At 41.7% G+C, this 23304-nt stretch overlaps 1 protein-coding gene across 2 annotated transcripts in view; it reads left to right on the top strand.

Moving 5' to 3' along the window:
- Positions 1–23304, top strand: part of Phactr2 (phosphatase and actin regulator 2) — a 261285-nt gene that overhangs the window by 152261 nt on the left and 85720 nt on the right. For both annotated transcript variants that reach the window (XM_051206153.1, XM_051206152.1), the window contains exon 2: positions 20375–20551. In XM_051206153.1, coding sequence (XP_051062110.1) covers positions 20375–20551 — 177 coding nt within the window. The remainder of the gene's footprint in view (positions 1–20374; positions 20552–23304) is intronic.

The raw sequence follows: 23304 nt of genomic DNA, 5'->3' as shown, positions 1-23304 counted from the left end.
CTATATTTTTGGGGGTTCTTGTATTAGAAAATGCCTTTCCCTTTTCTTCATGCTCCGTTGATGGCTTGGCTGGGACTTGGGGTAGCAAGACAAAAACTCACTGTGGTCAGCCCAAACGCCCGCCATCGCTTACACTCAATCACAAGCATCATTTCTCCCTTATGTGGTAAGACTCGTTTTCCTTCTTAGCAGATACCGCTTGAACTTACTTCAAGAGGACTTTTTGGAAGGTTGTCACATGAAATCTCCACTCTGACCCAGCGTATTGCAATGACCTTAAAAACGGTTCATGGAAACTTAGAAATCCTGTGGATAAGTAGACTAATCTAAAAAATATGTTTACTGTGTGTTAAGAAACATTTTCTTTTAAGCTCTACGTAGGTTTATTGTAATTTCCCTGCACTCTGGTTTTTTTTTTTTTTTTTTTTTTAATTTTTTTTTTTTATTTTTAGGGTACCATTGGCTTTTCAGAGGTCAGGTCATGATACAGGGTTAGTGTGTTACACCCTGAGGGATGGCATTTCCTAAACTCGCCCCAACATGAGATTCCCCTACCGTGCTCTGTAGAAACACTGGTTTCTAGACTTCAGATCAGCAAAATCAGAATCTTCTGGGAAGGAACATCAGTGTGGAATTTCAATAATCCTTTGGAGTCTTAAAATGAGACACGACTTCTGGGAAATAAAATGTTGATAGGAACACCTGAAAGGTAGCTTCAAATAAGACCTTACTTCCCTGGCTGTGCCAGGGAAAAGGGACAATGTCTAGTTTAGAGTTGCTATTCGTTATCTAGTGTCCTGTTGAAACGGGTCATGAGTCTGTACTATTCGTGAACACGTTTCCACTTGCAGAGTTTGGGGACTCTGGCAGTAATCTCATCGCCAAAACCCTTTTTGTTGTTCTATACATGTTGTTAAAATTACAAGTAGCCAAGTGATACATTTCCTACAGCGACCGAGTTGGACTAAGCATGCTACTTTTAAAGGTGAAGCGGCTCCCGTTGAAAAGCTGCGGGGCACGCGTTGTTGCCTGGTCAGGAAGAGTCCTCGGAGCTCCACCTGAGCTGGGAACAACAGGCCAACTTCTTACCAAGGGCTCCACACCAGAAAGCAGGGTGCAGGATGGGAACATGTGTTTAGTAATGAGTGGGAAGGACTCTAAGGAAGACATTTAGTAAAATCCATTTCTAAGAGGCTGAGCCTTTGCCCTATTAGAAGTGTGGGCAGTGTTTTCTGAAAACTCCAAGAGGAAGCAATCATCCATTTAAAAACTCTTTTCATACGTTCCTTTTCAGACAATGTTTGGCAATTTTATTTCCACCTCTCTCTGTACTTCAGGGGTCCTTTCCTTTCAGGGCTGTGCCTATTTATAGTGTACCGCCCAGCATGAAGTAAATTCCGTTCAGTCTTAATCAGGCCTCTTGAAAGCTTTGTTTTTTTCTAAAGGATTTTCCAGCTTCCCAGGAGAAGGCAGCTCCTGTAGTTTAAATTGTTCTGGGGTGGGGGCGTGGAACACTGCTTGGGACCTCCTTTTTGGTGTGACATGTTCTGATAACTGCAGGTAGCCCACAGGGTGGACAGAGCAGCCATATTGCCTGGGTTGCCATCGCTGGCTGTGACTGTTTTCTAGTCAGGGATTTTGTGCTTTTCAAAATGTCCGCTGCCCCTGAGAAGCTGACTTGTGCTGACCCACCAGAGTGTTTATGGAAGAGCTGGGTGAGGACGGAAAGTTGGAATAAACCAGAACGAGTTAACTGAGCACAGGCCCTATGTTCCTGTTGGCCTGATGGAGCTTACTCCGTTTTCCTAAGGCTTCTAAAGGACGGATTGCATGCATACGTACAGGGCTAGTGTTCTGTTCCTTGGAAAATATTTGACTGCCAGTTTTTTTAAAAGCAAACATTAAAAAAAAAAAATGAAAAGTAAAATCAAACATGAGACTTTTTTGAAAGAATTTAGGACTGTATACTTTTAAAAACTGAATCCCCTTCAGACATCCAACCACAAATGTCAGGATCCATGTATACCTCATTACACAAACAAAGATGTTTTAGTTTATGAAGCCATTTACAGTATTCATGGAAGAAACCTTTTAAAAGCCTCTCTTGTCCTGTCTCTTAAATGAAGTGAGGAAGAGGTGGGGTTGGAAGCTATGTGACATTTTTGATCTACCATCAACATGTTAATAAATAACCTTACAGATGGTAAGTGTCTGTGTGCCTACTATGATTGCCTTGGAAAAACTACTGCAGCCTCAGTGGCTTCAATAACAGAAAATTATTTTCTCATAACTCTTGACGTCCAAGGCCCAAAGTATGAATAGAATCGGTTTGTGCTGAGGGGCTCCCACCTTGGGCTCGTAAATGACAACCCTGCCTCTGTGGCCTCCCATGTGTTGTAATCCAGGCACACCTGGCCCCCACCCCTTGGCGACCAGAGAGAGTGCCCACTCCTGAGTGCATGTCAGGAAGTACCCTGGCTCTGTACGTAGTTGCAAAGGTTCGTTTAAGAGACAAGCTCTGCCAATTCATGCTCTCTCTTTCCGACATTTCTCTGAAGAAGCAGACAGATCTCTGTTTCTCTGTCTCTCTCTTTTTCTTCCTCTCATTCTCTTCTCTCTCTCTCTCTCTCTCTCTCTCTCTCTCTCTCTCTCTCTCTCTTTCTCTCTCCCTTTCTCCACTCCCTTCCCCAATACAACTTCTTTCCCATCTAACTTCTGCCTCACGGCGTGTTTGTCCCTCATCCACCGTGGGACACTTCCAAGGTCCCCCTCATAACACATTCATAACCCCACAGTTAGCCCTGTGCTCGCAATTCTGTCTAAACTTGCTCTTCTTAGGATGCTAGTCAAATCAGATGAATTCCTTTTATCTCAGTCATCCTTTTCAGGCCCCGTAATGAAAACCATCACAGTCTGAGGTACATGGAGGTAGGGCTTAAGTGTAGGGATTTGAAGGAAAAGACAGTTCAGCCCACAACAATTCCCTGAAAATATGAGTGTAACTGTGATCATTGGCAATGTCCGTCCAAGACATTAGGCTCATTGACTTATTTCTAGTTTCCTTAATTTTCGAAAAAGAATTATTATATTTGTGTGTGTGCTAGGGATCAAACTCAGGGCCTGGCATGTGCAAAACCAACATTCTGTCACCGAGCCACATCTGTGGCCTCTGGCCCTCCACAATGTAAAGCACCTAGTAGGTGTTTCACGATGATACCTCGCCTCTATGTAATTTCCCAGAAATGCTCAACTGGATAGTGCAGGGTTATTACTCACGCTGTCACAGAAATGGAGATTCTGTTTTGAAAGAACAAACAGACCCAACTCCCCAAGATTGGAAATTCATTTAAAGTAGAACCTGTCCTCCAAGCCGTTTAAGTACAGTGATTAGACTGGACACAACACCGTTTAGTACAGTGGTTAGACTGGACACAGCACCATTTAGTATAGTGGTTAGACTGGACACAACACTGGGCCAGCAGACCTGTGAGATACCAGGATTTTCCAATCTCCACCTCTCATCTCCCATTGGAGCACTGGGTTACCATGTCCAGATCTCTGTGGGAGCTGAGCATTCAAACTCAGGTCCTTATGTTTGAAAGGCAAGGGCTTTTTTCATCGAGCCATCTTCCCAGCCCAAATGATTTCATTTTATAGGCATCTCTTAGACCAGGAATTTCCTAGAAGTAAATTAGACTTTAAGATGGTTGAGATGCAAAGCGTTCCCTAGAACTCCATGCAGGATCCGGTTATCTTGGGCCCTGACTTGAGTCTGTGCACTGGTGAGTATGAGCATCAGAGCGAAGATGCACAGAAAGCCTTCCCCAAGCGTCCGAGCTTGTTAATTGGGTCTCTGTTGGTTTGGACCTTTTAAGGCTCTTTGCAGGTTAGAATGTGCTGAGCACTCAGTCTGAGGAAGGTTAGAAGTCACAGAACATTGGCGTTCTTTCAAGTAAGAACACTTGGCTCCGAGACTCCTTTTGAGATTCAAATCTTAGCATCCCAAAGCTTGCAGACCAAGTCCTACTATATACGGTAGAGAGAACTGAAATCTTCATAATTGCTTGTGGGTTTACAGTGCTGACACAAACTTATTTTTATTGCTGGGTACTCCAGGCCTAGGAACAGAGGGAAGGGAGTGTTCCAGAATTGTATTGGATCTCAGAAAGCAAAGGGAACAGAATTAACCAAAGCCGCATTAATGATGGTTTCTTAGCCAGACTGGTCTGTAAGTGTTCCTGTACTCAGGAGTTCTTTCAGACTTAGTCCTGTGTGTTGGCCTTACAGGTGGTTATAAGTGTCTGAAGTTAATGGAATCATGAAGTGAAATGGAACTTTTTTCTCTTTAGATTTTGACATTAATAAGCGTATTTGGAAACAGAGTAAAAGGCAACCTCCTATGCTTAGCACCTGTAGCATGGTGGTGATTAAAACACAAGCTTTGCAGAAAATCCAAAGCAGCCACAGTTTGTCCCACGCTAGATGTAGACAATTCCTGACTGGACTTTCAGCCGGGTCCATGAAATCCTCTACCAAACTGAGTGAGTGCCCAGCTTTTCTGAACAGAATATCATTTGTTTTCCTTTTCTCTTAAATAAAAGTTTTACCCTCATCCATGAGCATAACAATAAATTTAACGACTTCCCAGCTGGTGGGAAAGAGAGCCAACTCTCTCACTTCTGTAGGTGATGTCAACCTTCTCATGTGGTCCCTTCCTTTAATTGAGGGCATTTATTTCCTGTGTGTGTGATAGTTAGTCTCCTCAGCGCACAGCAGTTGTCTTAAGGACACTGGGGAATGCAGGGATCTCTTTGGATGGCTGTATGGGAATCTGTTTTATAGTGTGTTTTTGGTTTCCTGGAGACTTCTACAAGAGAACAAAAAACAAATATCTTTCAAAGAAATTTCCCTACCCTGAATATTCTGGGCCATAACCCACACTCTACTTTTATTCCCTCAAACTTTTCATTGGCCCTGTTTCTACTTGTTCACATTTATTATTTCTGTGAACTGTAGGAAGACTCCAAGAGGTTGAATTACTTGCCCAGAGTTAGCAGCTAGGAAATGAAAGGTCAGATTATTCCATTTCAATCTTTCTGGGCCTGGAATCCTACATTTTCCCTCTGAAGTCCTCACAGGTCTGTGTGTGAACTAGGAATCATCATCTCTTGGTTTTTAAGCATACAAAGTCGTCCTGGGGTGCCAAATAGCTAAAGGATTAAAGAAGGCAGGCCATTTTCTGGCTTCCTTGGGAAGCTCTAGTGCAGAGCCATTTGGCAGCAGGCTGGCTTTCACCATAGGAGAGATGGCGAGTTCTGCTGAGATTGTGTGCAAAACGCTGTGCTATTGTCAAATCTGAAAGAGTCATTTTGAACACATTACAGTATATCACCAGCTTTTCACTACAGCCCTGAAACAGCTTTGCCATGGAAATCTACTGGTTTCTCAAGTCCTCAGTGCCTTGAAAATCAAGTATTGACTTGAACCATCCATAATCATCGGAAAATGAAATTTTAAATCTAGGTTAAGATAAGGTTTACAGTTTTGCATTTGGTTTCTTGGTTGTCTAGGAGATTCAGATTCTCATGTGTGGTGTCTAGTAGAGACACAAAAGCAAGTTAGAGTCCATTCCAACTTACATTGATACTTTGCTTTGTGTTGATTTTTTTAGGTTAGGAAACTTGGATTTTTTTTTTTTTTTAATTTCACACTTGCGTACTGTACTTACATAATTTCCGCCCCTCTCTCCCCCTCCTCCCTCCAAATCTTTCTAGCTTCTTTATCCCGGAGATACTTTCCTTTCTAACTTCCCCAGTTAGAAGACAGGATGTGAGATGAAAGATTCTGAGCTGTTTCACCGTGGAGTTTAGAAAGGCTTGGAATTGTCAGTGGAGTGGCTGTGAATTTGCTCTTGAAGAAACTAATGTTTGCCACTCATCGTGATGGGGAAGTAGAGATTTCTTAACATAAATTCTTCTGGATGCTTCTCAGTTGTTTGCTTTTGATAAAGTGTCTCCGAATTCCTTCCTAAGTAGCAATTAAGCATTTGTTCACCTGAAGAAATGTGTCAGTCAAGCCTGACCCATTCTCAAGAGCATCTACCATCTTTCCTGCTGTCTTTGATAGTTTTCCAATTTCAGACGCCAGTGTTTGCTAGATTATCTTTCAAAATATTTTCAATTCTACAGGAACACACTGTTGGAAATAATTTTTTCTCAGTGAAGAAAAAAAAAAAAGATCTGCTAAAATAAATTATGACCTAGTTAGGTCAGTCCCTGGGAATTATTGGCCATATTTTCTTTCCCCTGGCTTAGGTATTCATTTGTTTAAACATTAACCAGAGCTTGCTGTGGCATGGGTATAGTATGGAGGACCAGGAAAGTCCTATTGGGTTGCTGTCCTGATAGGATTTTAATTTAGAAGATAAGGAGACATATGTTTCCTTCATGAGGAGATGGCCTTGGGCTGGGGAGATGGCTCAGGTAGTAAAGTCCTCACTTGGCAAGCATGAGGATCTGAGTTCAAACCCCAGAACCAATGTAACAAAAAGCCAGGATGGTGGCACCCGCTTACAATCCAGTGCTGGGGAAGTGGAGATGAGCAGATCCCAGGGTTCCGTCTCTAACTGGTGATCTCCAGAGCAGGAGACCCTGCCTTCAAAATTAAAGTGGGTGGGTTAGAAACTATCTCCAGCTGACAATTGCTCTCAAGGGGAAAACAAATCCGTTTCCTCCATGGCGCCTCACTGGTGTACAGACTACACCACAGGGCAGGCTGCATGGCCGGCAGTTGATGGCCAATACGAAATGAACTCAATGGTGACTTTTGGAAATGTTTTGCCTCGTAATACTTTGTTTGGGTATGTGTTTTGTTTTTTGTTTTGTTGTTGTTGTTTTGTTTCTTTGGTTGCTTGTTTTTTTTTTAACATTCTAGGTCTTTTGATTAAGTATTATGGCTTATCCTGTTATGTTTTATGGATTGTATGTAGTGTGTGTGTGTGTGTGTGTGTGTTTCATGCTTCTTTTTTCTGTTTTGTTTTATGCTAGTTTGACTCTTTTATTTACCAGTTTTGTTTTCTCAAGAGAGAGAGAGAAAGGGTGGAGCTGGACAGATGGAGGTGGGGCTTGGGGGGGTTGAAGGATCAGAATATATTGTATAGAAAAGTTACTTTCAATAAAAATAAGATGGATGTCAGCCAAATGATGACATTTGAGGTTGATCCTCTGGCTTACACATGTGCACATATGTCTCTTGACATGAACATTTTTAAGGAAGGGGATGACTTCTTTTCTCCTTCCTCATTTCATAACAACAGCTCAAAATCATTTGTGTGTCTTTTGAATACATCAGTGAATCGAATCCTGCCACTTGTAAGCTTCAGTCACAGATGGGGCCCCCATTGTTCTCACACACATTCAGAGTGACTTCAGGATTGAAATTCTTAGTAAACACGCTATGAGAAAAGAACTTTGGAATGAACCAGTTGCCTGGATAGTGCCCAGATCGGATTCAGAGGCTTTACGTTTACGGTTATACCCAAGTGCAGCTGGTATAATTTGTTCCCAGAAGGCTCTTTGAACACATACATCATTTTAAAGAAAGAAACCAAAACGGAACATTTTGCAAGTAGAATACCCTCAGTGGTTACATTGGGGAGAAAAAGAAACAAAATCAACTGTGAAGGCATCATTGTTATAAGATGCTCTTTAATTGGTGGGATTGTTTCTCCCCCTGTCGAGAGAACTAGCGCTACAAACTATGGAATGTTAATCCCTTTCTGCCACTTTTCAATAGCTTCCTGTTTAATTTGGACAGGGTATCTCCCCACCTGTTAGGCAACGTGATGGAATTAGGCTAAAACCCTGGAGTAATTTCATTCCCAAACTTGACTCAGAGTGTGAAGACCACTTGTGTTTTGCCTGTCATGGGACTCCTCAGTGGCATCGCTGTGGGCCCACAACACTGGCATATCCCTGCCCTCCTCACACACTGTAAGCCTATATCGCATGAACGCTTGACTGTCGGCATCCTCGCTCACCTGCTGCCTCTCAGCTCCCCAAGACAGAGACCCTGCCCTTGTCTCTCCATCACTGTTGCTTGATAAGTCATGACTAAATGCTTCCCTGTTGCAGCCAGTGAGCTCTTCCACGCCCTCGTCCTTTTGTAGACTTCCTCCTTCTCTGATCAGCCTGAACTGGCTTTCCCTGGTAACTGCTCTCTAGCAATAACCCTCCCACAATATTTTGTTGTTATTATTATTTTGTTTGTCTTCTTCTAGGCAGCCTGATGGCATCAGTGTTAGCCTTGGACTCACCATGCAGCCAAGGGAAATCTTGATTTTTTAGTCTTCCCGCACTCTTCAGAATACCAGAGCTCGCTGGTGTATGCCACTGTTCCTTGACTTTATAGTGCTGGGGATGGAGGTCAAGGTTTGTGAAACCTGGGCTAGCACCATGCCAACAGAGCAACATCCCAAGCTACCCTCAACCCTTACAGTGCTCTGTAATGGCAGTCCTACACTAAAAGCAGAAATGAGCCCTTATGGGCCCTCCATGCTACTTCCCATCATAGTGCTCCAGGACTCTGTATATCTTCATGTGGAGTTGTTTCCTCCTGGGGAGTGTCCCTGAACGTGCCTTTGCGGCTGTCATCTCCCTGTCGACTCCCTGGTAAACTCATACCCACCAGATAAGACTGAGTTCTGCCTCACCGTTGAAGCCCTTGTTTCTCTCCAAGGGAATTAAGTCTTCCTGTGGCCCACATGTGGCTGGGCTGCCATTCTTGTTGACACAGTTCTGTATGTAACCCTCTTCCCTGGACGTTCACCTCTCCACCCCTGTGGGCTTCTCCCCAAGCCCGCAAATGTGCTCTGGTGTCCTTAGCTCTGCGGCATTCCAACAAACAGCAAACAAAAGTTTCCCTGGACGCTACCATTGTCACTGCCAAAAGAAGTTCAAGGTTTCTTATTTCACGCAGCTTATCCCTCCCAGTGTAATTGTTCCTCTGAGTTTATCTTCATCCCTGCACAGCTGCTTTTGTTTGGAAGACCCCACCAAATCCAACTCCAACTGCTTGCCTAGTGTGTCAGCAATGCAGCTCTGGCCGCCTTTGGACACCTTCCCCCACATGTCCTGCCAACACCTGAAGTTCGTGGGGTTTAAACATGTCCTAACAGTATTTCCCCTAAGTCCACTCTCCTCCCGACATCTCCCACACTCTGTAGAGGCTGGAGCCATGGAGATCTCTGGGCAGTTCCCCTTGTTCCTCTGCTGCGTCCCTCAGAAGCATTCATCAACTCCAGCCGTTTGCATTTTCCTCTCCAAGTTCAAATGCTTGGCTTGTTGCAGTCATCTCTCAGGCTGAACTACAAGGATATAAATCTGGTGCCTGGGGATTCTGCATGACTAATCGACATAAATTCTCTTCTGTGGGATCCATCTCCCAGCATCCTGTTTTCTCTCTATATGCCTGCAAAGTTCATGTCTGTCTCTGGGAAATAATCTAGTGTATTGTGTGGGCCACCTGTTTCTTAGCAGATACCAACTTTTGGGGACTTGGTTGTAGATGACAGATGGTAGGTAGATGGATGGATGGATGTTTTAAGAGATCTTACCTGTCTTCCTTTTGGCTGGTCCATTGATATTTCCATCTTATTCATCCTCTGTGGGGAGAATTTTATGTGAATCGAAATTTGGCTATGAACTTTTGAACCATGCTATTTCACTAGCTTTTATTTATTCATTTATTTACTTATTTGTTTATTAAAGTATTAGTGATTGAACCTAGGGCCTTTTACGTGGTAGACAGGCATTCTCCCACTGAGCTCTTTTCCAAGCCTGTACACGCATAACACACACACACACACACACACACACACACACACACACACACTTGTGCGCATGCACATGCCTGTAGATATCATTGCCAGGAATCTTCATCACTATGTATGTACCGTATTTTCTGAGACAGGGTCTCTTACTGAATCTGGAGATTACCAATTCTGCTAAGCTTGTGATCAATCAAGTCCAAGAGATCCACTGTCTTCACCTCCCCATATATTGGGAATCACACATGCTGCTGCACCCAGCTTTTTAGGTGGGTACAGGGACTCCGAACTCAGACTTAACTTGTATGGCAAGCACTTTTTTAGCTAGGCCGTTTCCCCCAGCTCCTCCCCTAACACTTTATGTTTAATTTTTATTCTGAGAAAGGGCCTCACTAAATTATCCAAACTGGCATTGAACTCGGTCTGTAGCCCAGAGAGAGTTTGAACTTGAAATCCGCCTGGCAGCTTCCTGTATATATCTGTGACTCTATACCCACACCACCAGGGTTCCATTTTGTGGTTTTTGTTTTTTCTTTTTTTAACTTTATAATTTATATATAAAACCTTTCATTTTCTCCCCTAATTTTTCATCCATCTGTGTGTGCTCAGCCTAAACAGAGTGATCATTATCCCCAAACCAATGAGGTGAAATTCTGTCTTGCTTGGCAGATTGTCTGCAAAGAATATGCAGAATTTGTCTCCCTTTTCCCAAGTACAGCAACCCTCCATTCATCCCAGACTCTGGGAGTTGCTGTAGGAGCTGGTGAGGACCTGAGTGAGGGTAGAAAGTTCCGGTGGAGACTGGTTGCTTCCTGTCTTGGTTTTTATCCCTTTTCTTAACTTCTTTCTTGTTCCTGTTGGGGGAGAGAACCGTTTGCTGATAGTGGTCGCAATGCTTTTCAAAACGTAACATGCCTTTTGTTTTCATTAAAATTGATTTTCCATTTGCAAAGCAACCCTTTGCCCACTCAATCAGAATATCTTTAATCCCCAAACATGAGTGACTTTATTTTTATCTGTGAAATATCCTGTAGCAAGTCTAGGGGACATTGTGCATGTCAGTGAACCAGGATGTCACACAGCTGCACAAACATGCTATCTTACAGGCCTTTGGCCACGAGTTTAAGCTCTGGAATTCTCCGTCAGAGCTTACAGGCAGATGGAAGTCTTTAGTAGCATTTCCCTCTGGGGATTTGAAAGGAATGGCTGCTTCTGTTAGGAAAACAAGTTTAAAACTTGATAGCATTGCATTTTTAGAATTAAGGTTATGGTAAATAAGAGTTCTATACAATGAAATGAGTACACTCAGTCGAAAATGAGAAGGAAAATGTGAATTAGATTAAAACCACTGTGCCTGCAACAAATGTGAATGGGCTGTGGTGGCACAGGACATTGTTCCAGAGATGGGCATGGTGTGCCTACCCCCCAACCCTTTGAACAGGTACAAGAAGATAGCTGAGGGTAGAAACGCGCTATGATTCACGCACAGAGTTCCCTTTATATCATATGTTCTCTTAAACAGAGATCTACTCTCACCCACAACCATGCTCCCATTTTATATAAAGAGCATTCTGGAGGGAAACCACAGCTCTTATCAGTTATGCGACCTTGGACAAATCACTTGCTTTCTCTGGGCCTCTCCTTCCTCTTGCCCTAACTGGGACAACAGGGATAGCATCACCTCCCTGCTCTATAGTGATGAGTAATGACAATGTCCCTTCAACACTCTTAGCTGGTCTTCAGTGTGACTCAGCACGGAGCGATGTGGAGAATCGAGAGAATGGCGAATAGGTGGAGAGGCGCCTAGAGATCACTTAACCCAGTCTCCTAATTTTCACTGTTGAAAAATCGGGGTCCTTGCTCAAGGTCACAGGGCTGCTGAAGTAGCAGAGTTGGTGTGGGACTCAGATCTCCTCTTTCTGGTTTACAGCTCACCATCCTGATTGTGTGACAGAAATCCAGAACAGTAACTGAGATTTATTGACTGTCCTGGTTGTGCAATGGCCGCTGTGCTTTCTGTTTTACAGGCTTCCAGCTGCTTTGGAGATACTAGGAGATGGTTCTGGTTCACCGGGTATGCTTTGATACTCCAGCACAGGCAGCCCGGTGGATGGAAAGTCTCCTGACTAGGAGCCACATGACCGAGACTTTACATCTGCCTTTTATGTAGAGAAAGTTCAAAACACTGTTGTTTCTCTTTGAACATCTTGTATTTGATCATTTCACTTGGCTGAAGACATGACCTTATATGTTGTTCATAGTTTTTCCACAAATATGTTTCACGGGTCTATTATGAGCCCAGCCCAGCAGGAACCAGAAGATTCTAATTTGCATTGTGTTTAAAAAGCTCTGCCATCCTTGACTCATCCCCTGCAGGATATTTGTTCCCTTTTTCGTTCCCTCATCTTAAGGACCCCAGGTCACAGTCCTTACTTCCTGAGACTTATTCTCGGGACACTCAGCCGGAGTTTGTTGCTCTCTCCTGTGAGTGTGCTTTCGGTTTTAGTTTGCATGGCCCACTGGCATTTCTGCTTACCTGAGCAGAGTGCAGGAAGCTGGTCCCACTGCCCATGTGATCTCCCTAGATTTGCAGGTAAATAGCACTGAGTTTAGCCTGCCTTCTAAGAAAGTCATTGAGAAGACCAGTTTTAGAGGCAGGAGGCTTTGACTTATTATCCAAACTTTGCCACTTAACTCTTACGCTACTGAAGGAGGGTACCTTTTTGTTTTTTAATTATTTACCCCAGAAATAGTTCATCTTTATCTTTGTAAATAAAAACATGTACAACCTGAATGCCTGACCTACTACTAACTTAGGTCCTTAATTAGGTCTGTGGCTCATTCATTATTTAATTGCAGAAATGTCTCCCAAACTGTTGTGAAAATTAACAAATATTTGTGCAAACAAAGCACTTTTCTAAGTCAAGAAGTGTGAGCCATTATGAATTCTGCTATTAATAAAGCACTCATATTGGCTGTTGGAAGATCAAAATGACTCAGGGTAGTTCATGTTCCCACCAACTTCTCATAAGGTTGTCCCAGAATCATACATCATGGGCTTCCATCTCCTTAATTGTCCAATTCTATCATCTCAAGAAGTTAGGGTACAAGGAAGGGGCTCGGTCTTACAGAATAAATTTTAGCTCGTTCAATTGACTTTTGAGTCTCAAAAAATTATCACTAAAACAATAGACTTAAGTTGACTTGAAAATGAAGGGCAGAGAACCTTTGTAGACTGAATTTGTCTTCTGTACATCAGCTATGCAGAACAAATATTCCTGCATGGATAAATATGTGCCATGTGTGTGTGCGTGCAAGTGTGAATGTGTGTGTGAGTACGAGTGTGAATGTGTGTGTGTGCATGCGAGTGTGAATGTGTGTGTGTGTGCATGCGAGTGTGAATGTGTGTGTGTGTGCATGCGTGCGTGCGTGTGAAAGTGTGCATGCGTGCGAGTATGTGACAAGTTTGGAATCTCCCTGTACCTGGTCTCCCCATAACTGTAAGTTCTTCCTGTTGTGGGTGACAAGAGAAAAAACCCAGTCTCCACTTTTACAAGATGCTGACTACCATTTAATTTGAGTAAGTCATATGTTAAAACTTGCTGAAATAGCAAGAGGTTGATCTTTAAACACCCTCTTAGTCCTGAAATACTGGGAAATGAAAGCATTTGTGAAGGAAGAGAAGGATGGACAACTGAACAGTTTTATTTCCTTCAAAGTCCCTGGAGCAGAGCTCTTCTGTGCACCCTCCATGCCTCATAGGACAGAAACAATCCCCAAACTCCAAATCGGTAGCTTATTCGCCTCATTGGTGACTTTGCTTCAATTAAAGCATGAACTGTCTTCTAGAATAGTTCTGATTTGGGATCCAGTGGGTAAGGGTGCTTGCTGTATGAGTTCGAGGACCTGAGTTCAAACCTTCAGTGCCCACATACAAAGTAGGTGCAGTGGTTTGTGCCTGTGCCCCCAGCACTGTGACAAGCAGAGACTGGAGGATCTCCAAGGCTCGCTGCTTGTCAGCCTGGGACCCTGGCTCAAGAGAATAATACAAGAGAGTGATGGAGAGGAACGCCCAGTGTGATCTGAGAGTGGGTATGGGTGTACAAGACCCCCACACATTTAAACATACAGACACAGAGTTATTTTTTAAAATAAAAGAATATTTTCTAGATTTTTTCAGAAGGCCTGGAGAGATAGCAGTATTCTCATATATTGCTATGTTTATTTTCTCCTGTTATTGCTTTCTTGTGATGAATTTGTTACAACCAAAGGGCAGACAGTGGCACCTTCTTGTAAGCTGCCTCCCCAGTTTATTAGAATCTTGCCAGGTTTTCCTTGATGTCATTTTTGTTTGATCCAGGATCCCATTAAGGGCCATGTCATGCCCCCTCACTTCCTCCTGTCGCTGCCAGACTCCACTTGTTTTTAATTACCTTGATGGTTTTGAGGTATAGCAGTCAGGTACTTCAGCCATGTCCCTCAACTTGGACTTGTCTGATGTTTTCTCAAATCTTCACCTGGCTGCGGGTTTTGAGGGTCCAGTTTCACGACATCACTGAAGGATGCTGCTGTCAATACAGTCTGTCACAGATGACACTGACCTTGGCCACCTTGGGTGAGGCGGTTGTCAGCTTCCTTTATTATAAGGTTACTCATCCTCCACATTTGTACTCTTGAGAAGGAATTGCTATGCTGTCGCATCTAAGCCATGTCAGGAAAAGCTCCTTCTGTCAATTGTCAGAACTCATCTGTACAGATCTTTTGCCACACGTACGTTTATTAAAATTTATTTATATAAGTATGGACCCATAGACATTTATTTTATACTTTGGGTTATAATTAGTACTGTATTATTTCATTTCCAACGTTGCCTTTGAGGGTTCTTTGAGTTACCTCCCGTGTCACAATGGCATTCACTGTTCAGTTTGTTTAGAGGACTCCCTTACTCCCTAGTGCTATAAGATGTGTAAGGCTCTTCTATTATTTCTGTGTCCCAACCCTAGAAGTAACCATTTCTGTAAGGATTGGACTGTCTGATATTCCCTTTCTTGAAGAACACCATTAGAAATCAAGAAAGAAACATACGGGGATGCTTGGAAGCTTGTGTGTCCATGCCAATAATCTTCTTCCTGTCTTTCTATCTTGCCAAACCCGAGTTTATGCAGTTATGTCCAGCTGTCATTGGTGTCCTGTAGAACATTCTAGATTCCCACTTCTTTCTAACTTCCATCATCAACCATCCACCTGCTTACTTGCGTAGCATCTCACTCAACACATACAGGGATTTCTAACCTGTATCCAAATGGGGTATCCTATAGCTGATTCTTTTTTCCCTTCTCCATTGGTCATTTGTTTTACTTCCAAAGAAGGGAAGAGATTTGGTTCAACCTAATGTAAACTGTGATTAATGAGAATAAGGTCAAGAGTGCCCATTGGCTACCTTATACTTGGTCATCAGCGATGGCTTATGGCACCACTTGACTGTGACCATTTGTCCACTTCATCCTAAATGTCTGCCCCCATGCATAGTAGGATATATGCAAAGTCATTGCTTCAGCTGAATGGAGGGGCTATATTAAATCTTCCCAATACACTTTTCCATATTTTTTTACCAAATGCTCCATGTACCATGTGAATGGTACAACTTTATGGACATATGGAAAACATGGTAGAAATATGCAGTGAAATTTTTAATATAATCATAATGGTTAAACAATCATGGATATGTATAAAAAGGGAAAGGTGTCTCAGCAACAATATTTTAAGCAAGTACAGATTGGTTTGCTTATTTTTGTTTGGGCTATTTAGCTTTCTCAAAGCTCAAACTTAGAGAGATGCATTTACGCACATGGTCTCTGTCCGGATTTGTTCTTATTGGACTTTTGAAATTCATTAAATTTCACCTGCAAGGGTTTAAGGGTATTTAGAGAAAGTTGAGACCATCCTTTAAAACTACGTTTTCAAAGGGTGGCTGCCAGCTTGCCCCAAGTCGGCACCAGGAGGTCTTTCATAGGGCTCTCTTCTAGGTGACCTTTCAGCGACCAGATTTATGAATGGAAGATTGTGCCTCATTTCCTCGGGGACTGAAGTGATTGTGTGCAGGAAAATCAGTGTCTGACATATCATAAAACACAAAATATTGATCTTAACAACCTATAAACTCTCCTATTAAATAGTTGACCTTTTCTAAGAAGCCCTGTCTTCTCTTAGATTTCAGAGGAAAGAAACCAAAGTTCATAATTTTAACGTAATAATAATCTAGCTTCATTTATTTTTGTGACCCATATGGTCACTTTGTACTGAGATTGCTTGTTTAAATTAAAATAAAATCTACATGTGCTCTTTGAAGTCTTACCAGTTGACAACATGAGGAAGTGTTATGGTGTAGACTTATTTCACTAGGAAAATGCTAGAGCTATGTCGTGCAAAATTTCCATATTCAAGAAGCCCAGAACTGCATCTCATAATATGCTATATTTAAAAATGTAGGTCTCTAGTATGAACCAGAAGGTAATGATGGACAGGAAAGTAGAGCATTGTTGCATGTGATAGTACACTTCATAATCCCAGCACTTGGGAGACTGGGGAAAGAGGATTATGAGTTCAAGGCCAACCTGGCCTACATAGGAACATAAGTTTCTTAACAAGAGAAAAAGGAAAATAACAGAAATGTAGATGAATTAAAATTAAAAATACCTAGATATGGCCTAGCTATCTTTTTTTTTCTTTTTTCTTTTTCTTTTTCTTTTTTTTTGTTTTTCTTCTCTGTGTGTAAATGCAAGCTCGGTTGGGCTGAAATGGAAAAATTTATAGAAAATTTCAAAGGGTTTTTTGATGGTAACTTTATTCAAAAGAAAAAAAATCATAGAAATATCAGTGGTGCTACTAATTTCCAGGTGTCTGGAGAAGATATTCTGCCCATATTTCTCCAAAGCCAGTGACAATTCTCTTCCCTGACATGTTTTAAGGGAAGTACGATGTCATTTGTCCAGCTGTGCCATCATACGGTCTATAACAGCAAGGGTGGTTTTCAGTAAGAGTCTACCGGTTATAAAAAACCACAAGGAGATTCTTTTAGCCGGAGGGGATACACAAACTTATGCACACACCCCAATTCTGCTGGCATTGGCCTCTGCCTTTGCTACTTTAGATAAGGATCGTACTGAAGTCACAATTAAAAAAAAAAAAAAAGACAGTGTCATTCATCCTGTATGCAGTCAAGAATTTAACTCTGAGTCATTTCGCACTCAACAACTGTCACGACCCTGTGTCATCAAGGAAATTGCTGCGTTTTTGTTTTTTTTTAAAACTTTATTTTTATTTACAAGAGCAAAATAGATCAAGCTTGAGTGGTTCAGGTGGAAATCACCGTTTTTATGTTGTGTCAAAGACCCAAGTATGTGGTCTGGATGAGGATATTCACTTTCCAATGTAAGAAAGTGAGGGCTAGACGTTGGTCCGTAGTGATAGAGATGGATTTCGGATGGAAACATCACTTACTCTGTTTGCATGCGCCAGCCCTTTTATGGTGCTTTACAATATTCAGTTGCTCAGAATCGATCTTTTCTGTGAGATCTCAGTATAAAGCTTCATGAAGAAGAAAAGGCAGCCACTTGCTTCCCCTGTGGGGTTGTCCTGTAGGAAGCGACTGAATGGGAGTAGAAGTGAAGATTCCATTCGTCTCCTGGGGCTTTCCTCTCAGTTAATGTACAGACTGCCACCCCTGCATCTCTTTCTATTGTGGCATGGCTGAAAGCAGGGTTAGGGCCACTTGCAGACACCTCTGCCTAGGCGGCACTTGGGATTACAAGGAAGAAGTATTAGCATTGCCTACCATATGCATCTGGAAGGAAAATTCATCCGGTACCCAAATGTTGGTAACTTTTGATTGATGTTTTTCATTCAGTTTGAAATTTTCTTGGCTCTTGATACGTCAGGGGATTTTTTTTTAATCAAAACTTGAACTCTTTGTGTATTATTATGTCATGAGACTCTACATCTTATTTAAACCTTCTGCTTCCACTGACTTCATCTAACACTTCTCCAGGAAGTGAGCAATGGCTGCCAGCTTGCCACTCTTGCACAGAGGTGAAAATCCAGCTTCTCTGCTTACGTTCTTGTTGACACCCTATATATGAAGGTCCTCATTCATACCTAGGGCAGGGCTAGAATTCCCACAGGACAGGGGTTCACAGAGACCCAGCTGCTTGATGGGGTAAAAGTCTAGGCTTCACATGTAGTTTCCATTGACACTGTGGAGGGATGTGTCCTTACATAGACAGGAAGGTCTTCCTGTTTTGTCTTTAGTTAGCAGGACTCTGGCAGAGCTACCCGGATCTTTTCTGGAGGCTCATGAGAGTCAAAGTCTCATTCCTGCCTGTCGCTGTTGCTGCCGTGCAGGATCACAGTTTCCTCTGTGTGTGTTTGCCCAGAGCAGAATAGTTGTGGTCTACACTTTTCTGTCTTCTTAGGTTGTCGTTTTTTTTTTCCCCCTTTCTGATGTCTGGAAGGAGCAAGCTTTTATTTAAGCCTCTTTTGGCCCATGCCCACTGGTATTCCTGGTGTATTATAGCTATGAGACTGAGATATGTGGGGAGAAAAATAGAACCTATTGGTCCTATGTTTTTATTGTTTATTAGAGTCTGGGATCTTAGTGTGGTCTGCTTGCTCTGTACTTCACAATCATTTAAAAAAATCTGTAGCGCTGGGCGTTGGTGGCACACGACTTTAATCCCAGCACTCGGGAGGCAGAGGCAGGCAGATCTCTGTGAGTTCAAGGCCAGCCTGGTCTACAACGCTAGTAACAGGACAGGATCCAAAGCAATACAGAGAAACCCTGTCTCGGAAAACAAAGCAAACAAACAAAAAGTCTGTAGCATGCAGGATTGTTGCTGCTTTCTAGGTTGTACTTACCAAGAGGAACAGGAATAAAAGTGTCTTCCTTGAAGTGAAGCATTGCCTGCTATTTGATTTTAGTTATTCTTTGTCCCCTCCCCCCAGATATTTTTATGATGGAAGTTTTGAAAGATATACAAAGCATAAAAGCATTTCATTTTATATTCACATATTTACCATATAGCATCAACAACTGAGCATCCTGATATTTGGGTCTTTATCCATCTGCTCATTCTGTCTGTTCATTGGTTTTTGATGGATATCAGCACAATTCACCCATTATCATTTCAGCAATGTATCAGTTAGACTTCACCCTACAAGTTTCCTAAGATTAATCTTAGATAAAGTGAAATGCACAGAAGTCATAAACATGTGTCATAATACAGCCAATACCGGGATAAATTCTGTCTCCCCCAGTTCTTCATCCCCTCAGTTAATTCCCAATGATTTTTTCTTCTTCTTCTTCTTCTTCTTCTTCTTCTTTTAAAATTTTGCTATTGGTTCGTTTTGCCTACTTTCAAATTTTATAAAAATAGAACCACACAGTGCATTCTTTCTGTGCAGCCTTTTCAGCTTGATATTTTTGAAATGTACTCATATTGTTTGTATGAATGGATTTATGCAATGGTTTCAGCAAGAGTAATGTAAAGTGTAGGTCTGCCTTATCTTTCACTAAGGGGAAATCTTTTCTATACAAATTCTATTTGTATTTGTTTTTCCCCTTAATATTTTTTTATGAACGTTTCCAGAACTGCAGAGGAGATGAAAGACTTGAACACTCCGTGTATCTGCTACCTAGATTCAACACTTAATATTTTGTTGCATCTAACTGATTATGTATTTGTCCATACAACTATTTTATAAAAAGAACGAGTGCTATTTTAGCGAATTTACTAATACCATAGTTTGTCATTGTGGGAGTCCTCTGGGATTTGGAGTTGGGGTGATGTAAGCTATGATTATTGCCTTCTGTTTAGAACATAGTGTGAGGCAACTTTAGAGTGTGCCTTTCTTAATGATCAAATATTGAAGGCACATGAAGCTAATGTATGTCACATGCCATAGCCACGTTTTCTAGATATTTCTTCTCATTAATGATAGCCATCAGTTTATTTGAGGCTGAAGACCTTGCTGTAACCGAAGTACACCATAGTGTTAGCATTATAAAAATAGAGTTTAGTCTCCTGGCACCAAACTTCCTTTTGTGGAGAAAAATAATATAGCTTTCACAGTGTCATGACGGTGAAGTCGTTGTTGGGAATGCCAAACTAGTCTTGGAGGAGCATCCTATTTCAGGGATACTGAGAGTATTGGATTCCTGCACAAAATATTGATGTATTGTTGCAGATGGGCTCAGCTGTGATTCATGGGCCTTTATTTGTCTGGCCCTAACTATTATGTAAGTCATTCACTCCTTTTCTGTTTCCCCAAAATGATTACCTAGGGGAACTATAACTTATGATTGATTGAGTCCCTGATTGATATCAAGGGAGTCCTACCAGCTGCAGAATGGGACAAAGCAGACCTTACGTGATATTTAAAAAAAAAAAAAACAGGCAGGGTTGCTGTTAACATTCCAAGAAAAGACAGATAATGTTGTTTCAAACTTTTATTACAACTTTCCTCTAACTTCACTTTTTTTTTTTAACACAGTTGATGGACTAGACAAAGCCTCCATAGCAAACCCAGATGGGCCCCCAGAAAATCCTCAAAATCCCCAGACACCTCCCTTCAAGAGGAAGGGGAAACTGTCCACCATTGGTAAAATCTTCAAGCCTTGGAAATGGAGGAAGAAGAAGACCAGTGACAAATTTAGAGAAACCTCCGCAGGTAAGACGTCTCTCCCGATTGCAAAATGGGTAAACTGTTACCATTTCAACCAGTTGAATAATGTGCTTCATGGAATTGTTTTTCTGAAGGAATTTGCATTCGTACTTAAATTGAAATCATGTCACTTAAAGGTAAAACAGGTCAGCTATCTCCAATTTATTCTGACTTTAACTTTCGAGTGTAGCCTGATATTAAATATATTTCTGTAAATCCATATGGATGCCAGCATGTGACATAGCAGGGGGGTTAGAGGTGGAGAAGGTGTCCGTCAGTGTCATGTCTTCAAGCGCCCATTTCAGTTTTGTTCCCACACATACATAGTCATATGCCATCTCCCTACTGCTCCTAGTAGAGACATATTTGTTGAATTGCCCTTTATTTGTCTTTGAGCAGGATCTTGTTACAGGCTGGCCTTGCACTTAATGCATAGCCATGGTTAGCCTTGAACTCCTGATCCTCCTGACTTCATCCCCTAAGTGTTAGATTACAGGTGTGCATCGCCACCCCTGGCTCAGAACTTCTTGGGTTTTTTGTTGGTGTTGTTGTTTTGTTTTTTACTTTGTTTTGTTTTTTTAAATGTCCTCTTTGTTGTTGTTTTTTTTTTAAGAGACAGGTTTAAGTGACTAGATGAAAGGAAGTGTTGATGTATTTGTTATTTAATCTTAAATACCTATCCTGCCCTTAGAACAAAACAACGGTCTCTTAGAAAAGATGATGGGAAATTATTTTATTGTCACTGACTTTATGGATTTATTGAACATCTAGAATTACATTGGGTTTGGGCATGATGGCATGTGTACCAGCCCATCAAAGCATAACGTGAGAGAATTATGAGCCTGGGTTGTATAACAAGACCCTACACCAAAGTAAAAGAATGAATAAAAAAAAGACCCCGTATGAGGAAAAAGAAATCAAAAGAATGCCATGGCTTGGTACCTTTCACATGGACTTTGGGGTTGGGGAGTGTAGTTTCAATTCTAAGTTAAACAAACAAACAAAAAAAAATGCTAAGAGTCCATGGAATTTTGTGTAAGGACAACAGGCATTTATCTCTTGATAAAAGCTCAGCTTTCTCCATGCTTACTAGCCAAAATGATCCCTTTATCAAAACTCTCCACGTGTGCAGGATCACAGGGCAGATATTATTGGCTAGGTAAGACTACCTGTGAACAGAATAGAAAATACTAGACACAGCACAATTGTGTGCAATGGGGAAACCAAAGATCCCTAGAGACGAGTGTCTCTGCTTCACGCTAAGGCAGAAAATTTGAATATTTGCTGTCTAATGAACAATAGTGATACCTGAGAATTGTTTCAAAATTCTCTTGGAGAAGGGAAGTTGTTAAAGTATTATGGTGGAGGGTTCCATTGACATTTGTAGACAGTAGTATGCTTGAAAGTGGTTTTTTTTTTTTGTCTCTACTGGTTGATATTTGAAAATATCCATAGTGAAAGCAAGTGGGAAAATGATAGAGACATGGATTGGCAGAAAATGGTTACTGGACCTCTTCCTTGTATAGGGACTTCCTGAATTAGAAACTAGTAGCAGATGTTGGACAGTGTTCTGAGTCAGGACCACTAAGAGATTTTATTTCTACCAAACACTAGATGACCCTGATCAAACCAGACAGCCTCCAAGCCTCATTTTCTTTGTTAAAACCAAGGAATTAGATGAGCTGAGTTCTAAGGTGTTTTCCTTCCAGATTCTGTTGTTGAACTTCAGGGAGACTCTTGGCTTTCTAGTTCCTAGCTAGGCATCTTGTTATCCCTGCTGCTTGGGCATAGATGGAAACCACATTGCCCTTCTGAAGTGTCCCCTCTCATGTTTTCCCAAGCATTGTTAGAATCCAGCTCTTCAAGTTACCATGGTTACTCAAGATGGGAGTAATTCTCTGGACAGCAACATTAAGATGTTGAGAGGAGAAGATAGGCTTTCCGTTATCTCTGTTGCCCTTTATGTAAATCTGAAGCTACTAATGTCTCTCCTGAGAGAGGACATCTCCAGAGAATGGCCTCTTCCTCTTTTTTCATTGTTTATTTTAATTATACAATCGTTTTCACCATGTTCGTATGTTTATTTTAAGGCTTTAATTTCTTTTGAGACCTAAAGAAGTATCTATGAAGCTTAAACAAAGACACCATGAAGGGCTAAGAATATAGCTCGGTGGTAGAGTCCTTGACTGACACCATGCATGAAGCTTTAACTTCTGTTCTTAGCACTAAAGGTCAGAGGGCCTTTTTGGTTTTCATGTTGAAGAAAGATGTAACAGAAAAAATGGAAATAACCAAGAAAATGGCATCTTCTTCTTTTTTTTTTTTTTAAAGTATTTCAAATAATGAAGCCAGACTGTTTGAACATGATGTAGTCCATGCGCGGTCTTGATAAGATCTTCCACAGTGTCTGGGCCTGGGAAAGAAGGTGAATTTCTTTAGAGCAAATTAACTCTTCAGTGTCAGCCCGTTACGGTCCTAGCCTGATATTTGCTGTGTTCCAAGTGCGCTGATAAATCTATCACCCTTCCCATACCAGGGGACTATGTAGTTAGCAGTAGATAAGCTGTAACATGAATTTCTTAATGCCCTTTTCATTGCTTGTGGTGTCAGGCAGTCCCTACCTGGGTCTGTTTTAGTGGTCCTGAGTCAACTGTGCTTCGGGATGCTCCTTGAAAGCTCAAAGAAACAGCTTACCTACAAGGCCAGTTGAGTTTGTACACAGACTTCCAGACCCTTGCCATTGTTTCTAAGCAGAAATT

This window comes from Phodopus roborovskii, unplaced genomic scaffold, assembly GCF_943737965.1.
Source record: "Phodopus roborovskii unplaced genomic scaffold, PHOROB, whole genome shotgun sequence".
Classification (NCBI taxonomy): Eukaryota; Metazoa; Chordata; class Mammalia; order Rodentia; family Cricetidae; genus Phodopus; species Phodopus roborovskii.
This window is presented reverse-complemented; position numbering and strand designations above follow the sequence as displayed.